The following is a 16,353-nucleotide window of genomic DNA, read 5'->3' on the forward strand; positions in this document are numbered from 1 at the left end:
TTTTCATTTTCAGCCCAGTCTCTCATGTAAAGCGCCACAGTGCATCTGCCCACATCTGGTTAGCCAGGCTAAACTGGGCTAGCCAGATGGACTAACCCCCCCGCCTGCCCTGACCCATTAGCACAGTCACCTTGGAATTATCAAGCACAAATCACCCGGCCCATTTTCTATCCCCCTTTTCCTTTGGTTTTCCTTAAAAAAAAAAAAAATCTACTGTAAAGAAAGGGGACTTCTTTCTTTCCCCAAGTCTTCTGCTGAGTGAGGTATGAAACTTTGTGTGTGTGTGTATGTGTGTGTGCGTGTGAACAGAGAAAGAGAGAGAGGAAGAATGAGAGCCGGGGTTTCATGATCAAGACATTTATAGGGACCAAACAGGCAGAAAATCAATCAACTCACTGAGGCCTTTGAATTGCCTCCATGACGCGACACATTTTTCACTTTTCTTGCACCATTGTCCATTTACAGGTAGCTGCTCCAGCAAGTTTTTAAACCTAAAGCTAGGAAAATCACTGCCCTAAATTTGAAACTTTTTATTTTTAAAAAAGAATATTCTTTTGAAATCCGCGAAATTACAATTAAATTCACTTCAGTATGATTATTCCAAGAACAAATGATCGTCAATAATGGACATATCCGAATAAAATTTAGCACAACAGAAAAGGATATATAAAGTGTGACAGAGCACAATAAAGCACAAAGAGGATAATTATGAGTCAGCGGGATAATCAAAGTCATGCACATTTTTGTTTAATGTCGACACTGATCGTATTCCGTAAGTAAGTAAAAGCTTATTTAAAAATCACATGAAAACCACTCTATGGGAGAGCGAGAGATACTCAGGCTTGTATGTTTACTCTTTTACAGGGAAAAATGTTGCCATCCTTAATGTTTACTTGCTAGCTACTCAAGCGCTTCACCTCAAAAATAAAAAAAAAACAAAAAAAAAAAAAAACAGCACATTTCTCTGAAAGTTCTGACTACTATAAAGGACTTTGCTGAAGGACAGTAATTTTATAATATAATATGACGGAAAGGGAATTTTTCAGCACATACAGAAAGCACACTATTCTATTTCAGACTACATCCGGTGTCTGAATTCTCCTCAGTCTGTGAACTGTTTGGAAGCAGAGACACTAAGACAGAGCACAAGGTCAACAATCAGAAAAATGTTGAACAAAAGAAAGAAAGAAACTGAGGAGGAAGGAGGGCAGCTGCTGTCGGCTTACACAAACAGAGACAGAAAACTGATAGAACACTCTGTGGGGAGGCTCAACAGCTTCCTGTTTAGCCAGACCTACAAAGGTAAACAACAATACACTTCAGCCACCGGAGCTCATGACTGTTTCTACAAACCCTAGATGCTGCAGCTGTGTGTCCATATTGGTGAGAAGTCCTCTAAGAACAAAAGAGCGGACACGTATAGTAACACACATGAAAACCAGAATGTTGCCAACTATCAGGTAATACAAATGTATTCCTCTCACACAACCAAATGGCTTAACAAACACAACAAAGCAGGACAACTGGCTGTTATTTTTATTCATATTTTTTTAGCCTGTGAGTGAGAGGTGAGCCTTCTGGGAGGTCGGTCTGGATATGATTTCCTCATCACTGCTTTTCAGCCACCTTCTTTCCTGTCTTCTTTCTTTTCATTTTGCGCTTTAACGGCGACCTTGCCTTGAAGATGTTCACTACAAACGAGACACGTCACATAACGTAGTAACGCTAGGAAACTTAACACAACATGTAGCGCAGCATTCTGTCCTTTAGTTCCTGAGACTCTCACAAGACGTCTTTCACTGCTTTTTTTTTTTTTTTTTTTTTAAAGCTCGGCTGACAAAAGTGTGCTTTGGCACAACTTAGTGCGCACTTGGTGTTTCTGCCGTACACTCTGCAAAGACTGATTTATACCTTACACACACGCACAAACAAGCATGCACATACACACATTCACTTTCTATTTAAAGTGCACACATGTATAAACACACATGCAAACACGCTGAAACCTAGGGCGACTACATCTACAACTGTAATCAGTGATCTGCAGAGCACGGCACTGGCACCCATGATGAGGCCTCTGCGCCTGATCTTTTGACCTTGTGATCCTCAAAAAAAAAAAAAAACGAAAGGAAAAAAAAAAAGTGAAAAATGCTCCAGCAAAGGAGACAATGCAGACACCATCGTGTCACCAATGGGGATTGAGTGTTGGACCACTATTATGTTCAAGCTCACAGTTTTAGAAGCATGAATAAAATAAAATGATAATTATTTTTTGCACCACTATCTTAAAAGCATGATATTTTGAAGTGCCTCCTTGCACTTTGTGTATATATTGTAGGTAACCAATTTTTTTTGGGGGGGGTTTTTGGTTCCTTTTATTTTCTTTTGTTGGGGTGGGTGGGTGGAGGGGGGGGGGGGGGGGGGGGCATTGAAATGATATGTAGGAAAATAGTTTCATTGCTGTGACATTTTTAATGTAATCCTCTAGAGTAAAAATATCATCTATGTCCTGAGTAAAATTAGTTTAGACGAAATGTATAGAGAGGAAATCGTGTAATAAATTGCTTGTTTGTTTTTTTTTTATTCTCTAATAGCTGTTAACTAGCTGTTTTACTTACCTGCCTGTCACACACCAATATATAAATATCTTCTTTTTTTTTTTGTATCTAATGTAAGCGTTTTGAATGTCTGTTCCATGAAGATATAAGCAGTGTGTATTCATTTTCATTTTCATTGTACATAAATAAATATATAATTGTTCAGTTCAGTGGAAATGCAGAATTTTACAGAAATGACAGCGACCCTGAAGCAAGCAAACTGTTTGCATGACGAGGAGGAAAAGAGAAGCGAGCGAGAGGGCGTAAGAGAGCAAGGGAACTCTGTGACGGGGGGGTCAACATTACTTTGGTGGTGGAGTTACAGTGATCAAGGTTGCTAAAAAGAGAGAGAGACAAGTGAAGGAATAAAAGTCTGATTTGCCCTGGATGCAGAACAGAGTGAGGAAATCAAGCAACCTGCTTGGTTTGAGTGAAAGCGCAAACATCAGATGTATTCAGATACCTGTTACAGTTTAGAGCTACCTTTTTAGTCTCAGGCATCTTTGTTTACCTGGTGCATTCAAAGCAAAACACAGACAGCTTGATGTTTGAGATTCTGTGTTAGCCTCCCCACATGTCACATCCTCACACATTTTGCGTAATGAGACTCTGTTGTTCCATCAGCATCAAGGAGGTTGATAGAAATCCCACCCGGTAAACTGCCTTTTACTCTACTTGCCTTTTGTTTGCATTCTACACAGAAACTATATGCACGCACAAACACCTGGAATTTGCAGAGCTAAGTGGCTTGTATTGCGTGGATTTTGATTGACACACTATTTCAACAAAGAGCCAGTATTTCTTCAAGCTTCTCCTTTTCTACTGAAATGTGTCTTTTTGGAGAAACTCCTAAATAGAGCCTGTCTCACTCCTGCCTACAATGTGCTTTCCTTATTTTACTTTTCTAGGACTTCCCTCTTTGAGAAGTTGTTGTATTTCTGATGTAAAGGCAGAGTGTACGTGTGGGGGAGAAATACTACTGAGAAAAAAAAGACAAAAAAATACATGAATTCGTTCCTCGGTCTATGTTAAAGAAATCTGTTTCTACATATCAAGTGTTGTACCTTTGGTGTACATATACAAATATAACTAATAAATGTTGATTCATAACTAAATTTTGGCTATTATTTGAATTTTTATATATTTTACACATGCACAAACACATATTAGTACATTCTTTCTTGCATGCCTCATTCTTTGCGAATATGAAAGATGTAAAGGATTCTGTCTTCAGTTTGTTTTGGATCTATCCCTATGGCTCTCAGGAAATAAGCAATTAACCGGCCTATTTTAAACATAACGTCTTACACAGCACAACATTAGTGGAATATATATTATAAAAGGGGATACGAGCACATTGCAGAGGGCCAGGTCCAGGTGAACGACACTAAATATTACAATGTAGCTCTACTACTGACAATTCATCTTCTAATCTGTGCACGTTAAGAAGCCAATATTACAAAGAGGAGCCAACAACAGGCTAAAGTGTATAAATGTGTATAGACAGATAGAGAGAGAGAGAAAGCGATAGATAGATAGATAATTTAGTAGTAATGTATAGATAGATAACCAATAGTAGTATAATAATTTTTGTTAAAAAGCTAAATAAAGTTTAAAAAGTAAGAAACTGTCAAAATCCAGCGAGTGCATGTTTTTTGACCAATCCTTAACTCGTCAGTCAGTAGTGGAATACATTTCCTCTGGGCTTTATAACAGTGTTCAGCAGTGACGGTGCTCCTGTGCTCCTACTCTGAATGCAGCATCAGACCGTATGAAAAGATGCCACCTCTGTCTTTCAAAATGGCCATGTTTGTTTCCTGTGTTGACACGTTCTCGCATCGCTACCAGCGCCATGGAAACCTCACTTCCTCATATGGATGCAACCACTTGCATCTGCTGTCATGCATTCAGCTGGCTCGCCTTTGTCCTCATACATGCCCAGTAATCAGAGAGTGAGCAGCACATTCCAGCGCGTCTCTTTCTATACACATTTATTTCATTCATGATTTTACAAATCGGTTCAGTGACAATTGTTTTTTTTTTTTTTTCGTTGTTGTTAATTTGTCATAAAACCTGCCTACACTACTACATTTGCTACTTCCCCTCAAAATGAATCATGTAAGCGCAGAAAGAAGAGGAAACAACGGAACAGGAAAGTTTGAAACAAACAAACAAAACAAATTCTCTTTACAATTGCTGTTTATAATTCAGCTTTATACTGAAAAGAAAACATTTTTTAAAAAACTTAGCTGTCACACTTGGAGTAATATTGCTAAGACACAATGCATGATATATTTCAACAATGGGAAGGTTAGGAAATGAAAACATTTTGACGGTCATGTCAGGGCCTGGGAAAGCACAGCTTCGTTCACTTCATGTGTCTGGAGCAGCGGGTGGTGGTGGGGGGGGGGTCATATGTTTACTTTACTTCAGCACCTGAAGTTCTGATGATGTCACTCAACTGTCAAATTGTGCTTAAATCTTTTATATTAAAAAATGACCAGGTGATCAATTCTTCTTTTTTTTTTTCACCCCAATCCATATACACACTGTTTGTATAACATTGTGTAACATCACCATTGTTATACCACATTAACTGCTGACAGTGGTGCATGAATTTGGATGGATTTCACACAATGTCCGCCCCACTTTGACTGTTCAACAGCTGTTTACCCCAGAAGTGCAGCTTCTAATTAAATTCATCTCAAAAGTGAGACATTCTTTTATTTTAACAATGTTCAAAGATCCTTCTTGCTAGAAAAAAAAAGGAAGCAAAACAGTACTGTCACCTATTGCTAAGGCATTTCCAAAACGCATACTTTATATACAGAGACCAAGAAAAAAGGGTTCAAAGCTGCATAAATTAAGAGAGTGACTTCCCCAGTTTTCTTGAAAACGGATAGTCCAAACTCCAGTCCGCAGGAAATGTCGGAAATATACACAAGATAACGCCAGCAAACATATCAAATAAAATGTTTGTTTCAGTTTGCTCTCAGTTTGTTTGTTTTTTTCTTTTCAGTTTTTTTTTTTTTTTTTTTATTTATTTTCATTTTTTCATCAGCTGTATTTCAAATCGAATAAATCTTCTGTTTAGGCTGAAAGGCATTACGTTTTAGGATTCACCAATTCTGTTAAAAAGTGAAAAATCTCATTTCGATACGTTCACAAATTAAAACCCTCTCGTTTTCAAACTCGTGCCTATCCGGACCCTTCATCACAGTACACAACCGCATAAACAGAAACAACTGACAAAGAAAGACGCACACACACACACACACACACACACTCACACACACACACACACACACACACACACGTCAATGCATGATACTCCGTCATGCATAACACTCTTTGACCACCAATTAGGCCCAACCCACCAACTGAAAGATCTGGTCCCACTGGGAGGCATCACAATCTTAACTAACACACACATATGGCCAAACCCAGCATCCATTCATATCTGACCACCATCGCAGTTTTTAACCCAGAGTGTTTAGAGCCCCAATTCCAGCCTCTTTACCATCTCATCACTTTTTCACTGCTGCCCACGCTCCCCTCTCATGCCTGCTGCTCTTTATCTGGCGACTCCTCTAGCGTGATGACGGTGAACTCCTCTGTGTTGCCGTTTTCCTGGACCTTCTCCTTGGCCATGAGGGTCACCATCTCCTGCTCCCTCTCCTGAGCGTGGGAGCTGGATGCTGATGCTGCCGCGCCGTTCCCCTCGCCGCTCCCTTTGGCATTGATCGTGAGTGTCTGCCGTTTTCCACACAAACTGCAAGTGCACATTCAGACACATTTATGGGGGTTTTGTTTGTTTGTTTTTCTGTCTATTTGCTTGATGTGCAGCAAAAATTTGTGGAAATTGGAAGACTGCGTATTGTAAACCAATAAAAATAACAACAATGTTAATAATAATTGAATTGTTACCTTTTCCTTTTGGCAACAGCTACGCATACAAGAAGAATTAAAGCAACTGCCACAATCACGAGTATAACTACCAGCCAGTCTGGGGGGGATGAAATGAGTGGACAAGATTAAAGCTGACACAGGACCGAAAAACTAAAATGATAAAGAATGGATCCAAATAGTGTGTGCTTTCCCCAACCACAATGAACTTAGTGCTGGAGATAAGTGTGAAGTAACATGGCTGCTCACTTGATGAGTGGGTTTGTTGTGTAGGATCGGCATCAGCAGAATCACGGACCCCTCCGCTTCCATTAGGTTCTTGGGAATCTGCATGCCATTGAGACAAAAGGTTAAAAAAGACACAATTTCGTCATTCAGTGACAAACTGAAAGTAAAAGTATGATATAAACAAATGAAGTCCTCCTGCGACACATTTCAACACTCGTTTCTAATTTCTAATTTAATTCATTTTAAATCCCCGTCTGACAATGTGATTGAGGCCTGTTTCGGAAACATTTCACTCCCCAGCTCAAACTGACACAAGAGGGCGTCCTAAGTTCTAAAAGTTATTTCAGCTCTCCCAGACCTGTTGCATACTGCATCTGACTATATTCTATCAGCACATTTGTTGCCACACTGAGGGTAGAGTGGATAACAAGACACTTAATATCTAAGATATCACGTAACTCTAAAAGTTATCATAAAGATGACTCTTTCACTTCCCTTAGATACAATCTCAAAAGAATTTAGATAGTTTTGAGTTTTTTTATGGCATGGCCTTTGCTCAATTCTTCATAATTTGGTGGATTCTGATCACATAACACTTTGCTTTGATTAGCAGCCATTGTGAGATGGTTTGGTGATTTTTTATTTTTTTTTTAAACTTACACCCTGCCGTAACATCGTTGTTCTTCTCATTTTCAGAGGAAGTTTGTGCTTCCTCTGGATCTCCAGCAGGGTCCATCGGAGAGGCTCCACTCTTCCCAAAGGAAGGCGGCACCATCCCAGATCCACCTTGGTCCATCTCTCCAGGAGTGAACGGGAACCCCATCTTAGTAATGTCCACACCTCCAGAGGTGACTTCATCTGAAGCAGCTGTGGTAACCGTTGGATTCCCTTCACCCGTTTCTGTGGCGGTCTCAGTTCCTGATGTGGTAAGTTCTTTCAGCAAAGGATCATTCGCCGTCGGTAGTAAAGTATGATCATCACCAGCAGCAGCTTCAGTGGTTAGTTCTTGTGCTTCTTCTTTGCTGTTTGTGTCAGCTGAGTCATCTGATTGAAGAATAGAGAGGCTTGTACAACATGACAGGCATATATACTTTGTTCTGACTTAAAACTAAAGCATTCGTAAAATGGCAGCATTGAATCAGTTATCATTTTAAATTGCTATTGAGATTTATCCCTGCGTCATCCTTTTCCTGGAGTTTTTAATTTAGTGCTATTATTAATAAGCACCAATTCATAATAACTGAAGCGTTATGCTGTAATTACAGTTTGTTTGGTTGTTTTTTCACAAACAACCACACAGCCCAGTGGCCTGTGAAAAGGGAGTCCACAATTAACGCAAATAATTGGTCTTGGCTTTTTGGTAAAAAGAAAAAAGCAAAAACAGAGCAGCACAGCAGCATACTGGTCAGCGCTGTCGCCCCACAATAAGAAGGTTGTGGGTTTGATTCCCAGCCTGGGGCCTTTCTGTGTGGAGTTTGCATGTTCTTCCCTGTGCCTGCGTGGGTTTCCTCCCACCGTCCAAAGACATCATGTGTTGGTTAACTGGTGACTCTAAATTGTCCGTAGGTCCGAGTGTGAGTATCTCTGTCTGTCTGTGTGTTGGCCCTGTGATGGACTGGTGGCCTCTCCAGGGTGACCCCGCCCCTCACCCAGTGTGAGCTGGGACTGGCTCCAGCACCCCCCATGACCCTCAAGCAGATAAACGGTAGATGATGAATGAATGTTAGATGGGGAAATAATTCCTCATTGGCACTAAAGGCAGTTGTAATAGTAACCTTTACCAAGATGCTTTCTAGTTCAGTCACAGCTGACATTACTGTAGCTGTATGTTCCACCTCAGGAAACAAGTCATTGGTGTCGCCTATAGTGATGAGGTCATTTGGTAACAAAACTTGGGCTATGTGATATGCACACTGGATACTACATGATTGTTGGTTAGAGAACATGCTTGCAGACCTGGTTCATCCTCAGGTGGGGGCCCTGACGATTTGATTTCTTTGTCACAGTTCGTCTCAGGGCCAACTGGAAGATGAAATAACAGGAAATAGCCGTCACCAAAATGGAGATGCAAAAAACAAAAAGTCATTGCAAAGTGGACAATAAATTTCCATGACACTTTGGGACATGCGAGAATCGGTAGTGGTAAGTGTGAAGACAGTCACCTTCGCTGTCATAGCAGTAGGCATCGTTGGTATCGTTCTCTTCTCGTTTGTGAAAAATGATCCCAGTCTGGTTCATTGCACAGTTTATATGATGTGTGTGCCTGAGGATGACGATTTCCTGGTTGCTGAGCCAGCCGTTCCTGAAAAGACACAACAATGTTGTTATTATTAAAAGATTAATTCAGCACAACTTGGAGGCATTTATTGATAGAAAATGCAAACAAATGCTGCAGTTGAAGAAGAAATGGTGGTTTCATTTATTGAAAAGCTCGACCTTTCCTGTGCGACAAGCTGACTTATGTACCTGTGATGTAATATAGAGAGATCTTCTCCTTTTTCTGATTTGAACTCTCAGGAGCTTGATTAGAGGGCCCAAACACACTAAATGCTCAATTTAGCATTTAAGCTAAAAGTTTCACTTCAGTTTAAGATTTGATTTTGATTTCTTCTACGGATAAAAACATTTTATGTGGCCTTTCAGTATAGAAGTATAGAAGATTAACAACAGATGACTCCAATCCATCAGAGTCAACATTAAAATTAATTAAATAAAAACTGGTTTTCACATCAGCAAATATATATATTGACAAAGCCTACTGGTTTCACCTGCAAGTTTCCATGTCTTTATCATAGGCATCCTTGACTTGTTCTGGACTTGCCAAGGTGCTCTGCAGCTGCTCACACATCTCTTGAGCCATGGAAAAGGTCAGGGAGTGACGGGATTCTCCCTCAACCAGAAATACCCCGGCATAGCTGCAGGATCGAGAATTCACTGCAAAAAAAGGGGAGAAAAAACAAACAATCAACCAAAAAACAAAAACAATAACAAAAAAAAAAAAAAAAACCCAAAACAACAGGTCAGGTTTTATAGCGTAAGATAATGATTTTGCGACAGCACACAGTGGAAGAGTTGTCAGCAGCTTATTTAGCCTCTAACTGTTTTTGGTTTGGTTTGTTTTTTTTTCTCAATAGCATTTAAAATAATAAGGGAAATAATTTTCAGCCAGTAATACAGAGCGCTTGTGGAGCTGGATGATGTTCCAGTCATTTAAAACAACTATGTTACAAATACAAACTAATAATAGTAAGAATAGTAATAAAAATAAAGCATTACATGTGAAAGCCGACAATTAATGAAACTTGATTGTGTCTAATGACCTCAGTGGAATTTATGATGTGCTGAGATGGAAATGCGTATGAGAGCCATGTTACATTTGATAATATCTAGAGAGAGGATGCTAATGCTTTGGCTTATACACTGAAGACATACAATGACTTAGAGGTCAAGTTAGGCATGTGTGGTGTGTTTTGCATCAGTATTCATCAGCGAGTCACGTATGATGGCCTTTTTTTAAAAGGAACAAACAAACAAAACAGCCTGGAAACCCCACAAACATATGGGGTTTCCAGGCTGTGAAAAAAAATCTCTCCTTTTTAACTCCTACTCTAGTGGAACTATTTAGGAAGCTCTAAAAATTGTACCTCATTAAACTTTGCAACTGAACGTCCGTTTTTCTGCGTAAAACTTTGAGTTGTCAATGTTATCAACAGCTGCAGGGACATAAGACTGTCTTCTTGTTTGCCATTAATTCCCAAAACCTGCTTTTTGCACAAATAATGTCAAAACTAGAGAAATTAATACCTTAGCAGCATGTTGTGTACACAGGTAGAGCTCCTCATTAAAATAGACACACACAGGCACTTTCCTACTATTTGCATTGACTATGAGGAGGAAACCAGACACCCCCAGGGAAGAGTTAGTGATCTTTGCATGGTTACCCATAAAATCGCTTTAAATAACACTTAAATCTGACGGCTGCAATTTGGAAAAAATTATGAAGTAAAAGCCATCATCAAAATCTCCCCTCATATGACAGGAAGCTGATGATCAGTTCTCTGGAGGCTTATCAGAAGCTAAACACAGCCGTGCAGCAACATTTCGTGCAGGCAAACTGCCATTGGTTTTAATATCCTGTAAAAAAAAAAAAGAAGTATGAAACTTTGGCGCTGCTGACAACAACACGAAAATGTATTCAAAACCTGCTTCTGTTTATGGCTTGTTTACATGTGCTGCCATGGTGACAGGTACATGAGTTGTGACAGTCTGGCTCAGGAAGATCACGTAAAGTATGAAAGGGTATTTTTTGGGGGCCTGAGCTTCCGCAATTCAAACGGCAAGGCATCTAGCTTGTGTTGAAAATATCTAGCCTGTTTGTTTTTAATAACCTAACTATCAGGCTATTTCAATAAACAGCTCTCACCATAAGACTAAAGGGGAAATCATCTCAGGATACCAGAGTATACTTTACAATTTTTTATGATTTTCCCAGAATTTTTTTTCCAATAAAGTAAAGTAACAATCTCCTGCGTTTTGTTGAGATGAAAACTTGAAACACCTCCTGCACACAATGGTGTAAAGCAATCGAATCAAATTGTACTTTAGTTAATGCCACGTTTGATAGAAATAAAAGAAACCGGTACTTAGTGCAGTGGACTGTATGCCCGCCTTGGGAACGTGCTCATATGGTGGTCACATGGTATGTGCACTAACCACTGGCTCTGCCCTGGAGCTGACCTTTTAATTTAAATTGATAGAATCTGGCCAGTAGAATTGAAAATAATGAAATGTGCTGTGTCTGAGAAATAGTGACGCAGCCATCCCATGCCCAGGAATAAAAAAAGAAACAAAAAGCAAAAAGCAACATTTAGCCATTATTGCCCAAGCTGTTGCAGATCGGAAAAAATGAAAAGAAGAAGAAAAATATATTCCACTTGCAAACACTGGTTCGGTAAAACATTAAAGGGAACTTTTCATGGGTAGTTTTGTGGTCACGGTTATCTCTCCTTGATGGGAAAAACTGTCTCAAATGGATTAGATATGATAAAGAAAACTCGCTGTACTTTTCCACTGGCTACTGTGAGTAAACAGATCGAGAGCAACAACAGCAGGAAGTTGAACTCTCTGCTGTTAGTGGCAGCTGGGCAACAAGAGTCATTGCCAGCATTTGTTTTGTGGGTCAGTTTCAATTCTTTATCTCTCTCTCCCTTACAGACGAACACACAAACACACACACTCGTACCTGAATGAACTTCAAAACATGCTGCCACATGGCACAGTGTCCCTGAAAAAGGGTGAAAAACAAAGCAGCTGTCTTGGCCTTGCAAACCTGCCCACAGAGATCAAACAGGGTGCCATCAGTAAGCTGAAAAAGGCGACTGACACAAATCTGAGGCATCGTCATTAGTATGCAGAGGAAACAGTCATGGGGATCTTTACACAGCCCAGAGGCCTGCTATGCCAATGTACTCACTCTCCCAAAGGCTCCATTGTCACCTAATGGAGTTGAAACCAAGGAAACTGCAAAGTCTTGATGTACTGAACCTGAGAGAAAACACCCCATCTTGCCAAAACCTCCAGCTGCTCCAGGAGTAATAGACAAGACTGACTCACTTAGCTTTCACATTCCCCCTCGCTCCTTTTTGCCTTGTTTTCTCTCATTACTTTCTGTTTGTCTTCCTGTGTGCCAGCAATAATGTAAAAATTACCCCCCTGCATGCACCACACAGGCAGATAACAGGCGCTCCTGCACACAAACACAAATATTGGCTGAAGATTCCCTGAGAAATAACCTTTGCGGAGCCGCGTCGGGGGATTGGAGGTAAGAGAACCTGCCAGCTCAGTATGTTAATGTCGTAATAATATAATAACATCTTGTCTTACTGCCTTAATGCCTAACTGACTCATGAGCTCACGATTCAACGCTTGTTCAGTCACTTTACTGTATATTTCCCACTACTACATCAAAATCCTTTTATCCGTAGCTCATCAGCTGATTTGAAGCAAAACTGCGATACCAACACTCCCACAGCGATTCAGTGTCTTGCACTGTCACTTTTGGGAATTAGTGAAGTTACAGTTAGCCAGGCATGTCTCTCACTTCCCAACTCACAATTCACGTCCATTGGGCCCGTGTGAAGGGTGAAATACGAGACTTTAGACTCATGCATTTTCACACAAAACAAATAGCACGCGCTCGTGATAACCTGAAGATCACAAGGACACTCACTATCAGATTTCTCTTAAAATGTGCCATTTCCTCACTCTCTCGCTGTCTTTTTTTTTTTTTTTTTCCCCCAACACCTCTGCCTTTCACCCTACCACTAAGAACAACCACAAACAACAGAACAAGCAACTTGTTTTTGGCCATCTACTTCCTCCTAGATTCAGCAAACATCTGTGAATAGATGCTCTGTGATAAGGAAAACTGTATTAATCCTTTTCAGGAAGTCAATTTTGAAAAGGTGGCTTGAACTGAATTGAAATGACACACTTTAACCCATTTCTCACACTGATCCTCTGAGGCCCTTGGACTGGTTCGTTTTGTGTGCACAACTGTCATACTGTCAACTCATCAAGCAAATAAGAAGCTTTCCTTTATGCTGCACATTTTACACAAAGATTTTTTTCTATTTGCAGCACAGCAGCATAGTGGTTAGCACTGTCGCCCCACAATAAGAAGGTTGCGGGTTCAGTTCCCGGCCTGGGGCCTTTCTGTGCTGAGTTTGAATGCTATCGCCGTGCCTGTGTGGGTTTCCTCTGGGTACTCGGGTTTCCTCCCACCATCCAAAGACATCATATTTGGGTTAACTGGTGACTCTAAACAGTCTGTAGGTCTGAGTGTGAGTGGTTGTTTGTCTCCATCTGTCTCTGTGTGTTGGCCCTGTGATGGACTGGCGACCCTGTTCTGGGTGCACCCTGCCCTCCACAGAGCGAGCTGGGATTGGCTCCAGCCGGAAACGAAAAAGCGGTAGTGGATGGATGGTTGGATTTCTTTCTATTGGCTTGTTCTTTTTTGAAGGATTTCTTGCTCACAGAGAGCAAAAGGATTTTCCTTCATGCTAACCTTTTAGGTGCCAAAGTGCAAATATGCATGTGGATAAAAGTACGTTACACTTAACGGTTTGACAATATGGTCGCCCAACTGTAGCTCAACAGTGAACTTCTGAGTACAAACATAATCCTCTGTTATTCCTGATGATACAGAGAGTTTGGAAATCATAACTTCATGCAGGGGGTTGTGTGTACAAAAGAGAGCTCACTGAACATTTTTCCCAGGGTCACAAAGATTTGTGTACGTGGAGAAGGAGCAGAACAGATGAGGGGAGTACGCAGACAGAACACGAGCCTCATAAAATAATTTCAGCGAGAATTTGAGGTGTTGGCAGCACACAAAGAGAAAGACAAATCCTGGAACCTTGGGGTCTTTTAACCATTGGGTATTAATTCAATTAGTGTTAAAGACACTGTAAAGAAACCAAAAATAAGACAAGGAGGTTTCAAAAGGTATTGGTGCAGGGTCATCCTGCTTCAGGGTGACTGGTTTATAATGACGGGCGCAGCAGTACATGAGGCAAACACAGGCCTGAGCGTCTCAGATGGCAGGAGATGGTACTCAGCGTCTGTAGCAGACCCGAGCTTTCTTTGTTTCAGGCATTTGAGTTTGTGAGCTCATGATCTGTTCCAGACACCGAGACTCTTCATGGACTTGATGATCAGTCTGTTTTACTTTTAATGTCTGTACAGGAAAGTCAAAATGCACAAGAATTCAGAGCTTACACATAACAAAAAGGGACTGCCATTTTTGGGTGTGCTGAAAGCTCAGCGTATCTTTAACATTTTGACTATTAGGTCATCAATGAATTATCTCTGACAGGGGCAGACAGAGGCAAAAAACGGAAATTTGGAAGCTGTACTAGATTGATGATAAATCAACTGAATGCACATTTAAATTACACTAAATTGGATTTTCATTACATTCCTTGTGGAGGTCAGTTGCGTATAAATGCAAATGAGTGAAATTAAGCTTATTATTATTTAACTATTATGAGAAAAAAAGTAATGTAATGCCTTGAGGGTAGGCTCAGTCACCAGTTACCAAATCAACTCAAAACCGTGCAGACAGCGTTATAATAGATATCCATAAATCTAATCTTGCTTTACATGGGAGTCTGGTCAGACCACAAGTCCACAAGTCTTACTCTTAATGATGTACTTAGGATGAAACACAGCTCTTGGTACAGGGTTCAAAGACAACGTCTAGACCAAGACAAGCATTATCCACCACAGGGCACTTCTCATCAGACAGCATTTCAGCATTTACTCTCAACACTCAAATACAGACAGACATGCACCCTGCCCACTTTCCACAAAAAACGCACATACAAACTGCACAGGTAGTCCCTTATCTGCCTTTAACTTGTGGTCAAATGTATTGCCGGATGCTGATTGTTCTTTTGGCACAGAGCCAGGGGGAGTTAAACTACCCCACCACCTCCCCAGGGAGCGCGCCAGACAAGCCCAAGACCTGTTTGATTCAATACCAAGTTCACCTCCAGAGATGTATATTGCTCCAAGCAACAAATCCAATCAAAACCATGTAGACAGCACATGTGAGACAAGACACAAAAAGAAAAGAGGGAGACAATGAGGGGGGAACAGCTACAGCTATTGCTGAACATCCTTTGTGTCAGAGCATAAAGCATTAAGCGTGGCAGCACAGCTTTAGCAGCAGAGCAACAAAAGCGAATAAAAAGATCTGTTTCGGATTCTACCTGATTCTGAAAGCTACACTGATCATCAGGATATCCTGATAAATAATCTTCACTTTTCCTCAGAGTGTGTGTGCATGAGAGACAGAGAGGGAGCAAGAACGCCTGTCTCCTTTGTGTCTGTCAGGAGTCTCAGACTGCCAGACGTAAGCCTGTCTGCGCTGGTGTAGCATGCGCTCTCTAACCGGCATCCACTCATCCACACTACAAGCAGCAGCAGAGCCAGCCAACAGAGCACAGCCTCGTTCTTTCAATCTCTTCTCTTTACATTACAATATTCAACTAGGCTGAAAAACAAATGCAGTATGTCCTAAAATATGGTGACAAATGAGAGTTGCCAGACAGTCAGCCTGGCACATTTTAGGCAGAGCATGGATAAATAAATAAATAAATAAAATCCACAAACAAAGAGCCCTCCACTAGTCGAAGGCAGAGTCTACCTCACCTTTCAGTTCTGACCTGGAGGAGGCCAGTAATCCAAAGGTGACCCCCAAGAGAAGCGTCCACATCCTGGTCTGGCGATGGCTGGGTGAGTATCTGGTGGTAAAGGTGTGTAACAGTTCTCCTTTGGTCCTGTCTTCCCTCTGCCAGGAGTGACGGGTGGTGCGTGTGTATTTGTGTGCGCGTGTGTGTATGTGTGTGTGTGTGTGTATGGGGGTGTGGGTGTGAGGGTGTGTGAGAGAGAGAGAGAGAGAGAGAGTGAATGAGTGAGAGAGCAGTAAAAAGAGAGAGAGAGAGGAAGGAAGAGAGAGAGAGGAGAACTGATACCGTGAATTGAGTTGCTGCCAGTGTCTGGTAAAGCTGCTGGAGCTGACTCAGACTTTGCCCTCAACTTTTCTATTCTCCGTCTG

The 16,353-nt window shown here is 41.0% G+C and overlaps 1 protein-coding gene across 2 annotated transcripts; it reads right to left on the reverse strand.

Annotated features, from left to right (window-relative positions):
• Positions 1-4,576: 4,576 nt before the first annotated feature.
• Positions 4,577-16,348, reverse strand: cd44b (CD44 molecule (IN blood group) b). Of its 2 annotated transcripts, XM_029522932.1 has the most exons (9): positions 16,271-16,348; positions 15,948-16,086; positions 9,500-9,665; positions 8,894-9,033; positions 8,688-8,753; positions 7,392-7,775; positions 6,753-6,830; positions 6,525-6,603; positions 4,577-6,369 (listed from the first exon to the last, which is right to left on the reverse strand). In XM_029522932.1, the coding sequence occupies exons 2-9, from the start codon at positions 16,009-16,011 to the stop codon at positions 6,156-6,158; spliced, it is 1,191 nt and encodes a 396-aa protein (XP_029378792.1). In that variant the 5' UTR covers positions 16,012-16,086; positions 16,271-16,348; the 3' UTR covers positions 4,577-6,155. The 2 variants fall into 2 exon arrangements, with proteins under 2 accessions (XP_029378792.1, XP_029378791.1); XM_029522931.1 differs by lacking the exon at positions 16,271-16,348 and having other exon boundaries at positions 15,948-16,229.
• Between the last annotated feature and the right edge of the window lie 5 nt (positions 16,349-16,353).

This window comes from Echeneis naucrates, chromosome 16, assembly GCF_900963305.1.
Source record: "Echeneis naucrates chromosome 16, fEcheNa1.1, whole genome shotgun sequence".
In the NCBI taxonomy this organism is placed as follows: Eukaryota; Metazoa; Chordata; class Actinopteri; order Carangiformes; family Echeneidae; genus Echeneis; species Echeneis naucrates.

Coding starts and splice junctions, on each gene's coding strand:
- cd44b (XM_029522932.1), bottom strand. CDS start 16,011: ATGTGGACGCTTCTCTTGGGGGTCACCTTTGGATTACTGGCCTCCTCC. Junction 9,034..9,499: donor AAAGACATGGAAACTTGCAG/GTGAAACCAGTA, acceptor GTGTCTTTTCAG/GAACGGCTGGCTCAGCAACC. Junction 6,831..7,391: donor CAACGATGTTACGGCAGGGT/GTAAGTTTAAAA, acceptor AATGGCATGCAG/ATTCCCAAGAACCTAATGGA.